The 20,987-nt window shown below is 44.9% G+C and overlaps 1 protein-coding gene across 1 annotated transcript; it reads left to right on the plus strand.

Annotated features, from left to right (window-relative positions):
* Window positions 1–1,496: 1,496 nt before the first annotated feature.
* Window positions 1,497–14,747, plus strand: IFT52 (intraflagellar transport 52). The gene is made up of 13 exons (XM_080628252.1): window positions 1,497–1,679; window positions 3,134–3,221; window positions 3,470–3,599; window positions 4,530–4,605; window positions 4,688–4,759; window positions 5,642–5,768; window positions 8,361–8,447; window positions 9,221–9,289; window positions 9,958–10,112; window positions 11,092–11,179; window positions 12,470–12,578; window positions 13,092–13,237; window positions 13,790–14,747. Exons 1-13 carry the CDS (start codon window positions 1,561–1,563, stop codon window positions 13,856–13,858), a joined length of 1,335 nt encoding a protein of 444 aa, XP_080484378.1. The 5' UTR covers window positions 1,497–1,560; the 3' UTR covers window positions 13,859–14,747.
* Window positions 14,748–20,987: the final 6,240 nt, after the last annotated feature.

Raw genomic sequence — 20,987 nt, forward strand, 5'->3', positions numbered from 1 at the left:
GCACTAACTGGCTGGGATGGAACCACGAGTTCTTAACTTTTGCTGTTTCAGTTTCTCTCTAAATAACTGTTTCCTCCCTGGTAGGGAAAGTAAGACACTGGTTAGTATGATTTTCCCCTAGACTGTCTTGTGCTAGTTGGCAGAACTATATTCATTCTGTGGTCGTATTTCTGGTAGAGGTATGTACCATCACTCACATCAACAGCTGTGTGCCAGAAACTGGCCACTCTTAACTTTTTTAATCTTTTGTATGGCACTAATGTGTGTCAAAGGGATTCCCCCTCTCCTCCCCAGTAGTGAAGAAAACTCTTCACACTACAAACAGCTCTGGCTTCTTTCCTTTAAGTGGACTGTGCAGAAGCAACCATGAGGCTGTTAAGTAGAAACCAGTTTGTGGGAGAAAAAACCCCGATGAGGAAAGGGCAGAGCTGCTTGGAAAAAACAAAAATAACCTTCTGGCCAAACTTGGCTTGGGCTGGGGACTTCTTTCACAGCACACAGGCCTGAGGCACACAAACACTACTGCAACAAGCATGATCTGAAGCCTGGTGGAGCAGAGGACGGCACACGTTGATGAGACCCTGCACTGAATGTGCCACTGTAGAACAGCGTCTTGGGTTCAGCAAACCACGACAAACACGTTATTTATTTTGCCTTAATTTTAATGCTGGTGTACTCACTCAATGTCACTTTTGACTTTTTTAAAGTTGTTCTGTTGCTGTGGGTTGGAGAAGCTCATGAGCTTCATCAGCTATGAGCTGCTCATGGCACCATGGGCCCAAACACAGGGTTTCCTAAAAGCTGTGTGATGCTCATGCTGTTAAGCTTGTGCGGGAGCAATCATTTGTTTTATCCGTTACCTTGTGCCTGCTGCAGGCACCTGCACTATGCTGTGGTTTGTATTAAAGCGCACACATGCCTGTCCTTCCACATCTGCCCCGTGTGTAGGGGAGGGCTGAGGGGAGCGGTGGATTTCCCGCTGTGCTGTAGCGTGGATGTAGCCTGACACGGGCCTGCACGCGGAGTCACTAACTAAAACATGCCCATTTCAGGCTCTCAGCACTGGGTTTGGCTGGTCCTATGGCCCAGCAGCTTGTTGCTGCTCGAGGCGATAAGGGCCGGCCCTGCGCGGCTGCCAGGGACAGGCTGGTCGGGAGCTGCCCCAAGCGCTCAGCGGCCAAGGCTCGCCGCTGCCCGAAGCCCGGCCCAACCCGCCGGGCAACGACAGGCGGCGGGGCCCGCGACAAGTGTCCGGCCCAGTGGGGCGGGGCGCGGAGCCCCACTTCCCTCCCAGCCTGCCGCAGTGGTACCACCCGGCACCCCTCCCTGCCGGGGAATGGAGCAATCCGTCGCAGCGCTCCCGCGTTCGGGGTGGTGCACTCCGCGCATGCGCGCCTCCGTTGGCTCGCGGTGCTGGGTGGAGCGGGGCGGGTGGCCGTGAGGGGCGGTCGTGTTCGTGCTGCCTGCGTCTGGAGCGCGGGCGTGGGGGTTCGGGTTCGGTTCACTTCACTTCAGGTGGGCCGTCCTTCGGTGCACCCTGTGGCAGCACCGGGTCACCACATGGAGGGGGGCCTGCGGAATGCCATCGTCTTCAACGCGTCCAAAGGGGAGGCTTTCACTCTCGTCAGCGGCTACAAATCCCTGCGGAAAAGGCTTCGTGGTAACTGGAAGGTTCAGAGGTGAGGGGCAGTGTTGTGACCAGCTCAGCTGATGAGCTGCACCTGAGGGAAGGGGCTGGGCTCCTCACCCCCACCGCCCTGGTTTACCAGCAGAGATCCCAAGATGTATGTGATCCTTTTTGAGTGCCCGAATAGTTTTTGGGAATGAGCATCATAAGCAAAGATCGTTTTTTGCAGTGATTGTGCTCTGTGGCATTAGCTGCAATTCTCTTGTGCATAGATGACTTTGGAGCTTCCACCTCTTGTATATTGGTCCTGCTCCTGGGTTGGGTCAGTCCCAAGCACAAACACAGGCTGGGGAAGACTGGATAGAGCCGCCCTGAGGAGAAGGACGTGGGGGCGTTGGTCAGTAACAAGCTCCCCATGACCTGGTTTCAGTGTGCACTTGATCCTAGAACCCCCCACCCGTTCTGGACTGCACCCCCAGAGTGTGAGCAGCAGTTCAGGGAGGGGATTCTCCCCCTCTACAGTGCTGTGAGGAGACCCCCTCTTGCAGTCCTGATCCAGCTCTGCGGTAACAGCACAAGAGGGATGTGGAGCTGCTGGAGCGAGTCCAGAGGAGGCCACGGAGCTGCTGCGAGGGCTGGAGCAGCTCTGCTCTGGAGCCAGGCTGAGAGAGCTGGGCTGAGTCAGCCTGGAGAAGAGAAGGCTCCTGAAGGGGAGACCTGAGAGCAGCTCCAGTGCCTAAAGGGGCTGCAGGAAACCTGGAGAGGGGCTTGGGACAAGGGCCTGTAGGGACAGGGCAAGGGGAATGGCTTGAACCTGGGAGAGGGGAGACTGAGATGAGCTCTTAGGCAGAAGCTCTTCCCTATGAGGGTGCTGAGGCGCTGGCCCAGGGTGCCCAGAGAAGCTGTGGCTGCCCCATCCCTGGCAGTGTTCAAGGCCAGGTTGGACACAGGGGCTTGGAGCAAGCTGCTCTAGTGGAAGGTGTCCCTGCCCGTGGCAGGGATTGGAGCTGGATGAGCTTTAAGGTCCCTTCAACCCAAACCAGGCTGGGATTCTATGATCTGTGGAAGAGATGGAGTGTAAATTATAAAGGTGAAACGTCTGATACAGGTTTTGAGCCTATCTTGATTTCGAGTTTTGAGATAAAAACGTAGCAGCCCTTGTACGTATGATATTGCCTATCTGTCCACTACAAAATATGCCCAGAGCAAAAAATAAAAAGTAAGAAAAGAATAAGAGGAAGCTCATTAAGTGGCAAGTTTAATAGCAGATGTGGTAGTTTATGCCAGTACTGGATCTGCCACCATACCTTGTTAGAGGAGCTTTACCTTTTAGTGGGTTGAAATTTGTAAGGATTGGTTTTGCTTGTCAACTTTAAAAAAGATGCAAAGTGACTGAAATGATTTGCTTTGTGTTTGGCAGTCCTTTAAAAAAAACCCAAATATATAAAGAGAGAAAAGTTGTAGTCCAGGATTAGGTCCAAGAATAACGTGTGTCTTTATTCACAGCTTAAAAGATGAGATCACATCTGAGAAACTGTTTGGGGTAAAATTGTGGATTACACCAGGCCCAAGAGAAAAGTTCAGTGCTGCTGAGGTAAGAAGTCAGTAGTTGTCTGCAAATTAAGTATGTTTTAAGATCTGCTTAATGCAAAATAGAAAAGAACAACCCAGAAGAACTTGCAGTGTACTGCTTTACATGAATTTACACTAATTGAAATATGAATTTCTCACAGGATAAGTGAATTGCAAGTGGTCAGAATCATTCACCTTCCGTCCTCTCCTTATAACTTCCTGCAGTCTTTTGTGTGGTTTTTCACATGTTTTTTCTTTGTTGTTTTCCAGTTTTCTGTTCTGAAGAAATTCCTGGAGGATGGTGGAGCCATCCTGGTGATGCTGAGAGAAGGTGGCGAGTCCCGATACGGCACAAATATTAACTTTCTGCTAGAAGAGTATGGGATTGTTTTCAATAATGGTAATGGGGCTCACTGATAGCTCTTGTTCATCCGTGCTCAGCAAAATTTAAAGAGCAGGTTCAGCCTTTGTAGGTGTAAGCCAAGCAGATCCTTCTCACAAAGTACTTGTTGGTCTAAGAGATATTTTTTTCTTGAAATCTAGATATACCTGGCAGTGTAATACTGGAGCACACTAAGGGCTTTCCATGGGCAGAATGCCTTAATAACGTAGCCATCTCCCTTCCTTTGCTCTAGTTGTAGATTTAATGGTATTTACTAACAAAAATTAATTCTAGTGACATTTCTTGGAGAAATAGCCTCTCATTTCAAATATTTTTCCATGTGTTATATTGGAGTGAATCACTCACACTGAAAAAACAGTGGCCCTTTTCTTTAGCAGACCAATAGAATGCCACTCATTAGTTTTTCCACTGCCAATATGGAAAAATAGCTAAACAAAGCAACTATATCTCAGTGTACATAAAATATTTTCAGGGTCTTTGGTGACATTTTTAGACTAGGCCTTTTTTGCATCAACAGTGTTTGTTTCATCATGCTTTTGGAAGACATATAAAAAAAGAATTAACTTAGAATCATAGAGTGGTTTGGGTTAGAAGAGACCTTCAAGACCATCTAGTTCCAGCACCCTGCCACTTGTGAAACCTGATACATACTCTTTACTGGATCCTTTTGCCTCTTCTGCTTTGCAGAAGACACAGGAGATGTGCTTATTTTTCACATTTTTATTTGAACTTGAAGATACATTCTTGTTCTAAATCTGGATGTCCAAAAGGAAACAGTAGTGAACGCTGATTTCGGTCCTTTTGGGAGCCACATGGTGTTAGAAGCAAACACTCAGGAAATCCAAGAGCTAAACTCATTTTTCATTGCTGTATCTAGCACACTGATCAGCTAAGATGTAAAATTCTTAATTTTTTTCTTTCTTCAAGATGCTGTAGTACGAAATGTATATTACAAGTACCACCACCCAAAAGAAGCACTGATCTCTGATGGAGTTTTGAATAGGTAAATATTTGGGGTATATAAATCTTTAAACTCTTACAATCCGTATTGTTTTCAGTAAGTTTTGTTTTTCAACATCTTGTAGGGGATTCAGTGAATCTGCAAGAAAAACAGTGGTTGAGACAACAGCTGAAGATGGAAGCGGACGTGACTCACAGTAAGTGTTTTCCCTTGAGGAAGCTGATGTGAAAATACTGTGAATAACTCAGAATTACCCAGTTTGTAACCTAGCAGGAGTATATTGTGCTTGTGTTGACGTTTTCCAATGTATTTCTCTCTCAGCTTCCTGCTCCTCAAGACTTTACCTGGAAAGGAGGATCTGTTTAGTAGCGCTTGATAACCAGCAAAGGAGCAGGAGTGATAGATTTTGAAGGGAATTATTACTCTCGCAACCGGATCTTTTTGTCCCTATTCTGTGGAATTGAATTTGATTAAACAGTGTAAATACGAGTAACCTGTCAATAGGGGGTGGTCTGGCTACAGGCATGAGCAGACCTAAGTGTTTTTGAAGAGTCTTAAGCTAGGGTAAGATAAACATTTCTTGCAGTTTCTAGTTTTCCATCCCTTTGTGCTACAGAGGAGAGAAAAGGCATTGAGAAAAATACAGCTTTTCTGTAACTATAAATGTTTGTATTCTTCATTGCTAGTTATTTCCTATAGCTAATAAATGACCATGTGGTTGACTACAAGGAAAAGTGTAAACGTAAAACCATTTCAGGCTGTTTTGTTTGTTTGTTTGTTTTTGTTTTGTTTTAATTTTGTTCCAGAATATATATTCATCTGTGAGTTAAACATCCCTCAGGTACAAGAGTGTGCTAACAGAAATGAAGAGTGTCCTTTGTTCCTTACTGAAGACAAATCATCAACCTGGAAAAACCTGTAGAAGAGACTGAAATGTCATTGTAATGGTGTAATTTTTGGAAGGCATTGACATTCCAGCGCTAGCCCACAGTTACAGTGTGTACTTCAGGCAGACAGACTGAGTTTTATGCCTACCTGATCCACGCAGATACTTACAGAGTTCCTGTATTTTCTGCAGAGCTCTCACTTTCGTGTATCCATTTGGTGCCACACTGAATGTGATGAAGCCAGCAGTGGCTATTCTGTCAACAGGATCTGTCTGCTTCCCACTCAACAGGCCTATTCTTGCTTTCTATCAGCATGAGGTATGATTCTGCATGTAACAAACTATGCATTCTCCTACCCCCCACAGAAATTGTTAGTGTGTCTTCTGGGAGTACTTACAGACCCAGTTCTTGCTGGCTGAACATGAGCCTGCAGTGTGACCAGGTAGCCAAGAAGGCCAACAGCATCCTGGCCTGTATCAGCGTAAGTGTGGCCAGCAGGACCAGGGCAGTGATTGTTCCCCTGTACTGGGCACTGGTGAGGCCACATGCGGAATCCTGTGTTCAGCTCTGGGCCTGTCACTACAAGACAGACATTGAGGTGCTGGAGCAGGGCCAGAGAAGGGCAATGGAGCTGGTGAAGAGTCTGGAGCACAAGTGTGATGAGGACCTGGGGGGGTTTAGTCTGGAGAAGAGAAGGCTCAGGGGGGACCTTACTGCTCTCTACAGCTGCCTGGCAGGAGGATGGAGCCAGGAGGGGACTGGTCTCTGCTACCAAGGAACAAGTGACAGGACAAGAAGAAACAGCTTCAAGCTGTGCCAGGGGAGGTTTATATGGAGATGAGGAGCAACTACTTCCTCAAAAGGGTGCTCGGGCATTGGAAGAGGCTGCCCAGGGCAGTGGCGGAGTCACCATCCCTGGAAGTGTTCACAAACCGCGTAGATGAGGCCCTCAGTGATATGGGTTAGTGATGGCCTTGCCAGTGCTGGAGAACAATTGGACTTGATGATCTTAAAGGTCTTTTCCAATCCATCTGATTCTATGATTCTGGTTTTGATGTACCTGCAAACTCCTGATGAGCCTCTCTTCTTTTATGGTAAACTTCTTTGCATGGGATTCAGAGGATAGTTTGATGGTCAGCAAAGATTATATTCTTTGGTTGATAGATGGATATTTTTAGTTCTTCTTTGAAATTTGGGTTTTTTTTCCCCCTCCTTTAGTGGTCATTTATTAAGTAAGATTATAATTAGCTTCATCAATCACCATATTGTGTTAATGAAGAGGACTGTCACTTTGGAACCAGTAGATGTTGTATGTAGTGTGACCCATCCAGCCCTGTTAACTTATAAACCCAACCACACATCTAGAAGCAGTTAATAAGTGCAAACAAAGGATTAATATTGTTGACAAAGGTAAACACATTAACACATTTTTTACTATGTAGATGAGTTTCTAACACTACTATGTTTTTTTGATATCTTTGTTAGTTGGGCATCTAAGGATGCCCAAGTTCATCCCCCCTATGTTGTGGCTGAATAAAGTCCATAAAACAAAGACAATACAGCAGCGTAAGTGAATGTACAAGTACACTTCCTGTTTGCATTTTGCCTGCAGCTGTCAGAGTAGAATATAATAAAATCCCTCCACATACACAGTATTTGCACATAGATCCAATGGACTCCCCAGACTCATGCCTAATTTTGAATCCATGATAACCTGAGATTATGTGCATTAATGATGAAGTTGTGTTTTTGCAAGATAAGTCGTCTAAGTTCTGCAAAGCCTTAACTCAAGGCCAGGTTGGATGGAATTTGGCCAGATTGGGTGGGTTCAAAGCCAGGTTGAATGGGGCTTTGGGCAGCCTGGTCCAGTGGAAGGTGCCCCTGCCCCATGGCAGGGGGTTGGAACTGAATTAACATTTAAGGTCCATTCCAGCCCAAACCATTCCATGATTCTATGAGAACTCTACCAGGATTATAGCCTTGCTGGTTGATGTTCTTATTTCAAGACTGTGCCTGTTTATGTAGGGCCTCGTGCTTCACCTAATGGGTTTGGAGAGGAGTGCTTTCTTATAAGAATTATAACAACTACATTATGCTGCAAGTGAAATCTATATAATGTGAAGTTCATGAGTTGATTACTGAAGTGTTCTTCCTTTGATCTAGTACTGTGACATGAATGTCAAATAGGTGGCATCATTTTTCCTGTCTACCTCAAGGAAATTTTAGGCACAAGGGTAGAAGATGAAGGCAGAGACAGAAGTTCTCAGGCAGAGCAGAGAAACTTGGTAGAAGAAAAACAAGATCTCGGAATGAAAAAGGGATACAGTAAAGAATAGCAACTGAAAGTGCTATTGTGGGTAAGGCATGTAGAACTTGGGTTAAAACCTTGCAAAACAAGGAGTACAAAACATCAAACATTTTTTGAACAAACTGGAGCTTTGTTTCAGGTATCTTCAAATTTGTTACACCAGTATGTATGGTTATATCATGTGATGATGCACCGACTAGGTGCAGGAGCATTACAAGGTTCCTTGTCCTGTTGAAAACTTACGGTTTCTTGTGTATGTCTTCCTGGAAGGATTAAGAGTAATCTTAGAGAAGAATTCCAAAGATGTCTCATGAATATCTTCTTGAGGCTCGGTCAATTGTTTATCTACTCTTACGTAATGCAGATCAGTATTTTTAATAAATTTGTGAACCCTAACAGCATAAACACTTGGAATGCTGCTGTGTCGTGCTCCTGTGAGATTGCCAAGTTTGAAACTGCTTTTGCCACTACTTATTCCGAGATTTCCTATTTCTTTGTTTCTTTAAATCACTTTCTAGTTAGATGGCATTAACAGTTTCCCCAAAACTGTGATTTGGAAGATCTGGAAGGATTTTTTGCTATATCATATTCTTTGTTGATAGAATCAGGGTGGAAAGATGGCAGTGCTGGGCTCTTCCCACATGTTCAGTGATCAATATTTAGATAAAGAAGAAAATGGGAAGATTATGGTAAGTTTGTTTTCTTTTGGTTTTTTTGTTTGTTTGGTTTGGTTGGTCTGAGTTTGGGAGTTTGTTTTTTTTTTTTTTCCTTAAGGTTTTCTTAAAAAAAAAACCCAAACAAAAAACAAAAACCACCAACCCCCCCCCCCCGCCCCCAAAAAAAAACCAGGCTCACTCACAAGCTTCATGTTAGAGCAAGACAGCTTTGAAATGGATTCAGTATGGAGATTCTAACCCAGTACTAACATCCTGAGGAGGTTGTCACAGCACAACTAACAGGAAGAAGCTTTTAAGATGGAGTTTCTTATTTATCTTATAGGACTTTGAAAAGTTTTTCCTACTTCTGTTCACCTCTTTAGTTATTAATATTGAAGTAGTTTGGTGGAATTTTTTGTTTACTGCTTTTTCTTAGCTTCTTTAGCGCTTCCTTATGGCCACTGATTAATAATAAACCTTTACATATATGGCTCCTGATACCTGAAGGTTGTAATGTGCTTTCCAAAGTGGCATATGTCACCTTCTGTGTAAGAAGGGGAGTTTCCTGCTGAGGTGTTTCTGAAAGTATGCACCTTGTACAGAGTGTGCTCATTGCCATGACTCGTTGCTTCCATATGTAAATACAAATAAAGTTAATATTTTCCCTACAGATATTCTTTGATATAGTACCCTTTTTTTCCTTCTTTTTCATAGTATGTTATGGAATGGATTTAATATGAATGTTTAAGCATAATATAAGATTACTTGGACCCTCCTGAAATTAATTAAGTTTTGCCCTTCTCCAGGATGTGCTTTTCCAATGGCTCACAACATCAGATATCCATTTGAACCAGATGAATAAGGAGGATCCTGAGGTAAGAGATCCATCATAAGGATGTAGCAGCACCAGTTTTCACAAACTGTGTATTTAGCAGAAAATGGTTCACAGCTGCATGGTGGTTGTTGTTGCAGACCAGGGTTTCAGGGTCAAAGACTGAGTAGACAGTTTAGGCATAAAAAGTAATGGTATTGTATCTCTGTGACTTAGGTTGCTATTCTTTACGAGATTTCATTTGTGAAGGTCTTTCCTCTGAGCTCTCAGACAAGAGGAAGGTGCATGAAATGAAGGCAGATTTTCTGTGTATGGATAGGGATCAGCCTGTTGGCAATTTTAGTTGGTTTTGTTGGGGTTTTTATAACTGACATATGCAAACACTATTTTTATTTGGAAATATCATATGGCATAAAATTGTATCCTCTGTATACATAAAAAGAACAACAGTCTTGCACAGGTGAATAGTAAGCTGTTCCTTTTAATTCCAAAGAATTAACAGTGGCCCCGTGGCAAGCAGCTTTACAGCTGAGAGAATATTTGTGCAGATGCCTAGTTTAATGAGCTGTGCTGCAAAGGGTCCTACCTGGTGAAAAGTGAAATAATTATTTCTAAATGAGACTTCAGGTGAGAGATAAACTAGAAAGAGACTATGTAAATGGGTTGGACTTTTTAAACCATAAGTGTGTGTATCTGTGTGTGTGTTTTCAGATTTCAGACTATACCATGCTCCCAGATACAGCCGCACTGTCTGAGCAACTGCGAGTCTGTCTGCAGGAAGGAGATGAGAACCCAAGAGACTTCACAAAGCTGTTTGATATGTCACTTTATCAGATGGATACAACTGCCCTTCCTTCAGTTATCAAGTCAGCAGCTGTGATTTCCTTTCCTTTCCATTCTTGTTCCTTTCCCTTTCCTTTTCCATTCCATATTACGCATTTTCTGTTTGTGCTTAAAAGCAGATGGGACTGAGCTCTAGGCAGTGTTCTGAATATGGATGTACCAGAAGACTGACTGTACAAGTGTGACAGTGATATTTTCTCTTGCTTCTTGTCTTAGCTGTAGTTTCTGACATTGTTTATTCCTTTTTTCTGACTACTGCTGATTTAGTGAACTGATATTTTAGGAGAATTATCTGCAGTGATGTTGAGCACTTTCTGGAGTGATAACCAGCAGCTGGTTATTTTTCCATTTTTTAATTACTTGGCACTTATTGAATTGCATTTTCCAATAATTGTGTCTGAAGATTGCTACTGTTTTACCAGGTCTGTATTGCTGGCAGCTTTGTCCCTCATAAATCCTTTGTTGCCCAGCTCATGTATGAACACATTAAGTAGCAGCAGCCTTAAAACAGATTCCATTAAATTCCACTCTGTTGCAGACACTCTTTCTTCTTACTCTGTATTTTTTGTATTTTTACTAGATGTGAGTTCATAGTGAGATCTCCTGATCCTGTAACGTATTTTTTTAGATAGTTTTTGCTAGTGGAATTCCTGAAAAGTCTTTTTGAAGTCCCAGGTCTGCTCTTTTTGAACAGGATCACTTTGTCCTGATGCCTCTATTTAAAAGTTGTTTTAACTACAGAGGTGCAGTACCTTTATTTTGTATCATCTTACATATCAACTTATCATTACTCTTTGTCATAATTTTAACTAATTTGCTTGCTGTAGAAGTCAGTTATTACTCATGTGTAAGTTCTCTGGGGTCCTTCTAAAATCAGATATTCCTGAGGTATTATGCTATGACTGTGCATAATGTCATAGAGACTCAGCATCTCTCTAGCCTGCTAGTGGAAATAGATGTTGTAATTTCTTCTCTCACACTTGGTCTTTTTCTGTGCTGCAGAGCTTATGAACAGCTGAATGTGAAACATGAACCTCTCCAACTCATTCAGCCTCAATTTGAGACTCCACTACCTGTCCTCCAGCCAGCTGTGAGTAATCTCCTGGCTAATACAGACATGGAGAACCCTTGTTTCATGTGTTCTATACATAGTTCTTAAAAAAAACCAAAAAAACCAAACCACACACCCATAAAAAAAAAAAGAACCAACCCCCCCAAAAAAACCCAACAAAAAACCCCAACAGTCCCTCCCCCCCAAAAAAAACCAAACCAAAACCCAAATAGGGAGAAATGCTGTAGTAATAAGTAATCACTTTGTTGAATACATTGCAGGACTATTATTTTAGGGAAGTTAGGGAAGAGCACTTATTTACACTTCTAATTTTATCAACAGAACTTGAAAATGTAACACGTGGTACCACAGCAGAATGTCTTGTGTATATAAACCTTCAGCTTCTTCCAGTTCTGTGAGGTGCTGGTTCAGCCTTTGCTGTGAGAAAAGAACATTGTAGTTCAGAAGGTAGTGGTGGTATAAGCTGTGCTAGCTGCTGCCAAGGGAGGAGCCAAGCTGTCCCACTCTTCTTCCATCTCCAAATCCTCTGGGGAGGTAAAAAGTGGAGTGTTGGTCTTTTACGGCAAGGGCTGGCCAAACTTTTACCAGCAGAGATTTGGGCTGCCAACAACAACATGAACTATGGCAGTGTCAGACTTACTTGGAAAAGCAAGTACCTTTTGAGTTTTGCCATCATGGCTCTGTTCTTCCTTACCTTGGCAACTGAGGAAGGTAATCACTGGGATCCTTGTAGCTGCAGGGGTGCACTAGCCTCATGTGCTGCCATTAAAAACACAAGACTGCCTTCATGGAATTGTAGAATGGTTTGGGTTGGACAGGACCTTAAAGCTTATCCTGTTCCAACCCCTTCCAAGGGGCAGGGACACCTTCCATTAGACCAGGTTGCTCAAAGCCTCATCCAGCCTTGTGGCATATGTGGTGATTACATGCAAAAGAAAATACTCTTACCAGAATGAATGTGACGTATGTTTCCAGATTGAGGTGTTACGCTGAGCCTGGTACCTCAACACCCTCAGCCATCAGCTGGGTCTCATGGAGCAAAACTGGAAACAAACTGCCAATGTAGTATGTCTGGTTGTGATGCTAGGTGATGACTCTGGCATACTTGTGACTATTTTGGAATATTCAGTTATTTTTACAGGATATAAATGGAATTTTTAAAGAGGGGTCCCTTTGTACTGTGAGCTTTGGGGTTGAATTTGACTTTTCAAAAGGTTTCTGAAGTCCAATCCAAGTCCCAAACTGTTGTCTTAGAGATGTGTAGAAAAAAATATGTGGCAATAAACCATGCAAATTCTTCTCTTCAAGGTTTTTCCACCTGCTTTCAGAGAATTGCCTCCTCCCCCTCTGGAGCTATTTGACTTGGATGAAATGTTTTCTTCTGAAAAAGCTCGTCTTGCAGAGATTACAAACAAATGTAAGCAGAAAGACTGATTGTTTATACATTTCTATAGAAAGTCCAAATTTTTTGGGGAAAATTGTTGTATCTGATTTTAAACCATGAGCCTCATTTATGAAAATCCACTACTATCATTCTGAACTGTGAAATTGTAAGGTCTTGGAAATTGTTAATAGGACTTTATGTACCATGCCTTTTTACTTTGTTTCTTACATGACATTTTATTACATTTCTGCCTGCTCTTTCCCATATCATGCGTGAATTGCTGTGCACACTTGCTGATTATTTTTTTTATGCTTTGAAGTTAAAACATGAAGATTATTCTAAATACACCTTAAGTCTAAACAAGATGAGAAAGTACTAGCTGGAGTAGTACTGATGGAGTATGTCATGGCTAGTCCACTCACCTTAGTTATAGAACTTAACACCCCAGAATGCGAACACCAAACAGAGATTTGTAGTAAGCTTTTGCTCAGTTAATACAAAGATGTGTGATACTCAACTGCCTTCTTCTTTGGGATGTTTGTTTAGGTACTGATGATGACCTGGAGTTTTATGTACGAAAATGTGGTGATATCTTAGGAGTAACAAGGAAACTCCCAAAGGAGAAACAAGATGCCAAACATATCCTGGAGCACATCTTTTTCCAAGTGGTTGAGTTTAAGAAACTGAACCAGGTATTTTCAATAACAGCATTACAAGTGAGTAGTTGATAGTATCAGCACTGAGGCTGATGCATCTTTGTAGCAGCTAGGCTTCTCACAGGCAAGAGGTACAGTGAGATGTTAAGATGTTAAGATATTTGTTGTACAATAAATTAGACCAGTGAAGTGTGGATCGTTGATCTGTGTAGAATGTGTAGTGCTCAGTTTATTAATTCTCTCATTTATTTTAATTGGAGGATTAATACATGCAAGTGTAGTTTTGGTAATTTCAGCTAAATACAGTTGATCAGTGGTGCATGGAGTAAAAGCAGTGTGCCCTCATGAATGGCTCCCTAGTGCTACAGTGTGGATGCAAAACCAGCAGTGTTACTCACAGGTGCTACTGTGTGCAGAAATAATTCTTCATAGTAAGTTTGATGCTTCAAAGTTTGGAGCTTATCAGCAGGTCATCCATTCATACTAACAAGTATGCCCTGTTTCTCAAATAGTCTAATTCAGCCAAAAATCAGATCAGTTTCTACCCTATTGTTAATGATTTTTTTTTCTCCTCTTCTCTTTCCTAAGGAACATGATACTGACACAAGTGAAGCTGGATTCCAGAATGGTAACCGGGATGTGACTTCCCTAGTTTGAGACAGGCATTTTAGTCAAAATATACTTTTGTTTTGTTTGGGGTTTTTTTTGTTGGTTTTTTTTTTTTACAGCCTTCTTATTCAGTATTCATTGGGACCATCTCAGTAGTTCGCTGAATATTTGAATCATTTATGTGTAGTAGTTTGGATAATTAATGCCTTTTGTGGAAGAACTTGTACTTTGAAAGCACTTTCCAAGTAATTTCCTATTTTTCTACTTCTTTATTAAAACTGCAATTTTATAATATATGGGGAAAAAAATCTTATGCAAAGAAAATGTGGTTTGGGTCCTTCTTCCTGGGTCTAGTGTTTATTTTCTTGTAGTAAAGTTTACTGTGGGTTCTGTTTGTACACATAGCCTTTAATTGGGGGAGAGATTGTTCTTCTGGTTGGTGAAATGTGCAAAAGAAAATACAGCCATAAATACAGGAGCTGCTGATAATAATGCCTGTCACCCTGAGGTATCTCCTGTTGTCTCTGCCAAACTGAACCAAGGAGAGGTGAAGGGAAGGGAAGAACTGAAATTAAGCAGTAATGATATCATTGCAGATTGCTGTCTCAGGTAAGACTGGAACTACATTGTTTTGAAACGAAGGGGGACAGCATTTGGGTGAAAAAGACTTTAAGATTCAAAGGATTATTATTAAGAAAATGTGGTACTGTGCAGAAACTCAGCAATATTTTTGCTTACAGTTACGTGATCTCTAGCCAAAGATAGTGAGCTAGGTAATGCACAAGAGTGGAAAGTCAAGTGCAATTTATTGACCATGAAATGTTGAAGCTCAGTGCACATCCAAAATAGAGCCAAGCATATGATTAGTGAGAACAAAAGATTTGTCAACATCATTAATACTGAGTGTCTTTGTTGCAAGGACTTGTAAGATTGCGCTTTTACACCACATTTTGGATGTCAGTCTGACAGTTGAACTGTTGATACGTGGTTTGACTCCACAACTCATTAAAGTTGTAAAGTAGGTATGGTTTTATTCAGTGCTGAGGTGCATGGGGATCGCTCCTCCAAAGTATGCACACCTCAGTGTCGTTTCCCTCTACATTTATCCTCTAAAGTTACACGCCTATACATATTCATGACCTATCCCTGCTTCGTATTATAATGAGCTAAAAGGTCCTTTGCACATGCGCGGTGCCCTGCCGTGATCATGGGCGAGGGTCTCAGGATGAAGTAAATGAGTCTTCCTCTTGTGAGTAGGGGTCTTCAAGATGAAGTAAACGAGTCTTCCTCTTCTTAAACTTTTCACCTTTGGCACAGTTGGACGCCCCAGTGATTACACAATTAGCTGAAACCAGGCATATCTGTAATTCTTCTGTTAACAAAGATTTAGAACAGGGTGACCTTCCTGCAAAATTTATTGCAGCATGGGCAGGCAATGAGTATCCCAAGCTAGCAGATGTTTTGGGAGGCTCTGTCTCTAACTGATAAGTAGAAGGATGGTGTGAAATAACTCATTCAGGTTTAGTGGGGCCACTAAATCCTGTTATCTCACCACAGACCTACAACACAAATGTTGTTCTTTAAAGCTAAAGATACTTTAGAAGACTGGTGTGAAACAATTAACTCATGTTTAGTGAGGCCCCTAAATTCCACAGACTTATAACATAAATATTGTTTTCTTTCTACAACTTAAGCTAAAAAGTACTTTATATTTTCCAGGCACTAGCGTTTCTTATATCAAGCCCCCTGTATCACTGTTAAACATAAATTCTTCCCCCACACAAGTCTTCTGTGTGGCCTTTGCGACACCTGGGCTTTATCGTCTTCTGCCATGGTTTTTAACATCAAAGCTGCTTTTTGCAAGAGATCTGTTCATCATTCATCCCACATTTTACACTGCTTCATGCTTCATATGCCAGTTTGGTGCAGGTTTTTCTAGAGGTGTCCCAAAGCACCAGCGAAGTTACTGACCAGTGGAGACGTGTTCAGACAAGGTTAGCAGAGGTGGTTGTATCTTTTTACACTGCAGGCATGCCTTTTTCATAGCAGCATCTTTGATATTTTTCATTTCTTTCTCTTCCATTTATTTAAGGCCATGGTTGCCACACAGAATACTTTGTATACTGCAGCCACAGATTTACATGATACTCTTCATTTTCCCTCTGCAGTATCAACACCAAACACTCCCCCACCACAGGCTGTAGCTGAACCAACCAACCATGTGATGCTCTTGCTCATTATGGATCTGGTTTGTACTGTCCTGTGGTGGTGGTGTCATGGTTTAAGCCCAGCCGGTGACTCGGCACCACACAGCTGCTAGCTCACTCCCTCCCTTCATCACCCCTGCTCCCAGAGGGATGGGGAAGAGAATGAAAAGAGTGTAAACCCCAGGAGCTGAGGTAAGAGCAGTCTGATGTGGAGACATGGTTAGCAAGCAAAGATCATGTTCCCATGTCTGAGCTTAATTAAGCACAGATTCTGTGAAAGTGAGAAAAAAACACCAGTTGTGTACAGTTGCCAGCAGTGGAAAAACCCTGGAAGTTAACCAATAGAGATAGAAGACCAGCTGGCCTACCTTGTAGCTAAAAATTGTCTGTGAACTAGGAGCAGAGACCTTGAGAGGAGGATGTGTATATGAGCAGGGGAAATCACCGAAATGCACCTGGAATGTACCCAAGGCTGTATATGCCAACCAATCACTACGGGAAGCTGTGTGTACGTGGCAGTTTGACACTATATATACCCATTATTTGAGCACAATAAACGGATCACTTTTATCAATCATATTGATTGTGCTGGTGTTCCCTCCGTGCGCGACGACAGTCTGATAACTAGAGTATAATACAAAACCACTAATAATAATGATAAGGGAAATAACGAGAGAGAATATGAAACTAAAAAGGGAAAGGGAAAGAAACCAATAAACACAAGTAATGCCGAATAGAATTGATCAGCACCCAGCCAGACCCAAGCAGTGATCTGGGCCTTCCGGGTGACTCCTCCCATTTCTATCCAGGATATGACTTGCTGTGGTATGGAATACCCCTTTGGTTACTTTGGGTCAGGTGGCCTTGTCTCTGCTTCTTCCCGGCCTCCTGTGCCCCTCCTCACTGGCAAATCATGAGACTGAAAAGTCCTTGATCAGGGTAAGTGCTACTGAGCAACAACCAAATCATCGGTGTGTTACCAGCACTGTTCTCAGACTGAAGTTGAAAACACAGCACTGCACCAGCTACTAGGAAGGAGAATAACAACTTACAGCTGAACCCTGGACAGTAGTTCAAACTATAAATACTGCACCCTGTCTCTTGAGTTGTTGTTGCCTGTTCTTGATGTAATGTGGTTTAGAAAGAAGTCAACCGGGCAGCCAGAGAATACAAGCAATTCCATGTGCTGTTTCTCTGTAGTGGCCTCTTAAAGCTGAAGTAAAAGAACAGATTTTTCACTGAATGGATGTTTTTTTGGCCAGAAGTTCTAGTGTGAAATGCATGTGGAGGAAATTGCTTGCATCTCTTTCAAAGTTATCCCTTTGTCCCTCTGGAAGTATTTAAACTGTTATTTGGTAAACAGAAGTGCTTAGCTTGGTCTGTGTGATAAAGGTGATTCAAGGCCAGGTTAGATGGGGCTTGGAGCAAGCTGCTCTAGTGGAAGGTGTCCCTGCTCGTGGCAGTGGATAGGAACTGGATGAGTTTTAAGGTCCTTTCCAACCCAAACCATTCTATGGTTCTGTGATGATTCTGTGACTGCTCTGCTCTTAATCCATCCCTAGAAGAAGAGGAAGCAGCATATATTGCTTCTTAAGCAAACCATAAAGGCCCTGGGCCATGGTTTTAACGAGTAATTCCCCAGGTCTGTGGCTATTGTAAGCAGCCATAGGAGAGGGAAGAAGCCCGGCGGGCAGAGGCTGTGCGAGCTGGGGAGCTCTGACTGGGGAGCAAGAGACTGTGGGGGGGCCGGTTGGGGCGGGCTTGGTTCCTCGTCTCAGCCCGGGCTGCGGGCGATGCAGAGCGATCGCGGGCCGGCAGCTGGGGCGAGGATTAACCTGCGCGGAGCTCGGGCGGAGGGAGACCCGCTGCAGGACGGCGGCCCGCGGGTGCTCCCGGGAGGCCGCAGCCTTCCCTGTGCCAAACGGCGCGGTGCCGCGGTGCCGCTGCCCGGCCGGTCCCCGGCGCTCAGGATGCTTTTCTCCCCGTGTGCCAGAAGAGGGATCCCCAGCCGCGCCGCCTCCCTGCCCCAGCTTCCCGTGGGCAGCGCCGCCATGGCCCGACGGCGGCGGCCGGCGCCGGGCTCCCGTTCCCGTCCCTCACCAAGACCTCCCGGGCCCCTCTGACAGGTAACGGCGGGCGAGGCCGCGCCGCGGGAGCACAGCCGGGGGCTGCCCGGGGCTCCCCGCCAGGGGCTCGGCCATCTTGTCGCGACGTCCGGCTTTCCGCAGCCGGCCGCGGAGCTCCGTGGCAGCCCCGCGGCAGTCTCGGGCGCAGAGGGCCCGCGGGGTCTGCCCGAGCTTTCCTCACGGGTGGGGAAGGTGCTGGAGGCCGCTGCACTCGCCGGCAGGAGGGCCCCAGCCGGCCCAACGCCGGCGTTCAGCAGAGCTCAGCCTTAGGCCAGGAGCAGCAGAGACCAGGCACGGGGTGAAGCTCACACCTTTCTTGCACTAATACAGAGGTCTGTGGTCGGGGAGGAGGGGGGCGGGTCCACGGGCAGTCACCCCACAGGCCACCACTGCAGGGAGGAGCCGGGGCAACCTCATGGAGCCTGATGCAGAAACACGGGGACAGGGTCCAGATCCTTCAGCTGGGCATCGGGGGTGTCAGATGTGCAGGTCAGTGCAGGTGGCCTCCTGAAGGCACCAGGCCATGACAGAGGAATTATCCAGGTCTCCAGGGATGGTGTGTCTGGGTTGGAGCATCCCAGGAACCTCAACTCCTCGGTACTTGCATCCAGGGACAGGCTGATATCCAGGGGGCTTTTATTGCAGAGATCTCCCGTGTGGGTGCTGGCAGCTTCCCAGGGATTGAGAGGTCATTGCTGAGCTCAGTGCTCTTGGAGAGCAGGCTCTCCAGGGGTTTGGAATGCTCTTCTTTCTTGCATGGCATTGAGGTGTTGTGCAGCAGTGCATCCATCAGGCAGCCAGGTCTGCTGTGGTGCTCCCCAGGCAAAGTGAACAGGTCAAAGGCAGCCTCCCTGTGGTGAGGCTTGGAGAAGCAGATGAGGCTGAGGTCAGAGATGCCCTGGGTCAGGCTGTGCAGGTCAGGCTTCCCACAGCTGCTCAGAGACTCCAACTGCTTAACAACACACAGAGAACTGCCCCTTGTTATGTTGTCCAAGTCCATGGAAAGCTCCCATGTGTCTGGTTTGGAAGCACTGCTGGAGTCCATGTAGTAAGTGCAGACAGGAGAAGAATGGGTATGGCTGGAGGGTACTGCCACAAACACATTTTCTAGGATTTCCTTTATGGTCAGGATGTTGGTACCATGCTTCTTGGTGGACAGCATGATGCAGAGTCCAGCCACTGTCAGGTTTATGGAGATCAGCACGTCCCTGTCAGAATAAAGAGGTTACTGTTCATTACTGTTCACTAACAAATTGTGCGCTTAGAGTAGCAGGACCACTCTGTCTCAGTCTTGCTTTGGAGATCGAGGAGCTGAGGAAGATCCAGGATAGGTAGGTGATCATCTGGCCTGTCACAGTCTTGTAGAGCAAATCAGTTGCACCACAGCCTGCTTATTGCTTAAAGGTCATAATTGAGCCTCCCTAGAGTTGTATTCATTCAGCCTCATCCTATTATACCACTACTTTTAGCTTTATATGGGGTATAGAGAGTCTCAGTAAACCTCTCTACCTGTTAGTGGTACTAAGAGGGGGCAGGTTTCCCCCAGAATTAAGGCACTTTGTCCTTATTCCTCAAGTCCCTTTGTGGGAGGGGATAAACCCAGGCTCTAGTTATGATGGGAGAGGCTGAGAAGCATCTTTCATCTTACCCTTAGTCCCACACATGATAACCCCCCCCCCAGACCTGAGGGGGTCCCACAGCCCACACAGGGCACCAAGGGAGGTCCTCATGGACAGGTCCTCCAGACAGGCCTCACACTGCTACCCCTCTACCTGGGAGGGATGGAGGTTCTCACCACCAGCTCAGTCAGCAGTTGCCTTCCAGGGACCGCTAAAGGGGACAGGGGAGGAGAAGACAGCCACTACGGTCCAAAAACATTTTTACACTGAGCACATTAAAAGAAGCAATAAAAAGCTCTTAAATTTACTGCAAAGGAAGGATGTATGGTCAGAAAGAAGGAAAGTTTTCTTTAAAAAGCTAAAGTACTTTTTCCCTTAAAGGTAACTTAAATAAATCAGCTTGTGAGAAATGTTAGAGAAATGAAAGCAAGATACCAAAAGAATGGACTAAAAAGCACTGCTTACCCCCAGCTTCTACAGAAACACCCCTCAAAACCTTGATCCTTTACTACCTGTGTTACTTAAAGTGTTTTTATACTTTCTGGTACTTCATTAACAGGCTAATTGCCTAATTAAGCTAGTATGGAAGAGTGAGGGGGTTTTGTTTGCTTCTTTTTAAGCTCAGGGGCAATGAGTGTGGGCCATGGCCAACTGCTGGAGGTGGATAGATTCCTGCAAGGGCCTGGTTTATTGTAGCTGGTCAGTGACCAGCCCTGGAGAGTAGAGGGCTGTGTCCGTGGCCTGTGGTCATCTGCTGCTGCTGCAGCGGAAGAAGGATGATGACACACAGAGCCTTCCTCCCTAGACCAGCACTCAGGCAGGGTCCACAACAAATGACTCCACTCTGGTGAGACCCCCACTCCTGCAGTCCTGATCCAGCTTTGGGGCCAACACCACAAGAGGGATGTGGAACTGTTGGAGCAAGTCCACGGAGGAGGCCATGGAGATGCTGCGAGGGCTGGAGCAGCTCTGCTCTGGAGCCAGGCTGAGAGAGCTGGGCTGGGGCAGCCTGAAGAAGAGAAGGCTCCTGAAGGGGAGACCTGAGAGCAGCTCCAGTGCCTAAAGGGGCTGCAGGAAACCTGGAGAGGGGCTTTGGACAAGGGCCTGTAGGGACAGGCCAAGGGGAATGGCTTGAACCTGCCAGAGGGGAGACTGAGCTGAGCTCTTAGGCAGAAGCTCTTCCCTGTGAGGGTGCTGAGGCGCTGGCCCAGGGTGCCCAGAGAAG

Source organism: Psittacula echo, assembly GCF_963264785.1.
Source record: "Psittacula echo genome assembly, chromosome: 12".
NCBI classification, from domain to species: domain Eukaryota; kingdom Metazoa; phylum Chordata; class Aves; order Psittaciformes; family Psittacidae; genus Psittacula; species Psittacula echo.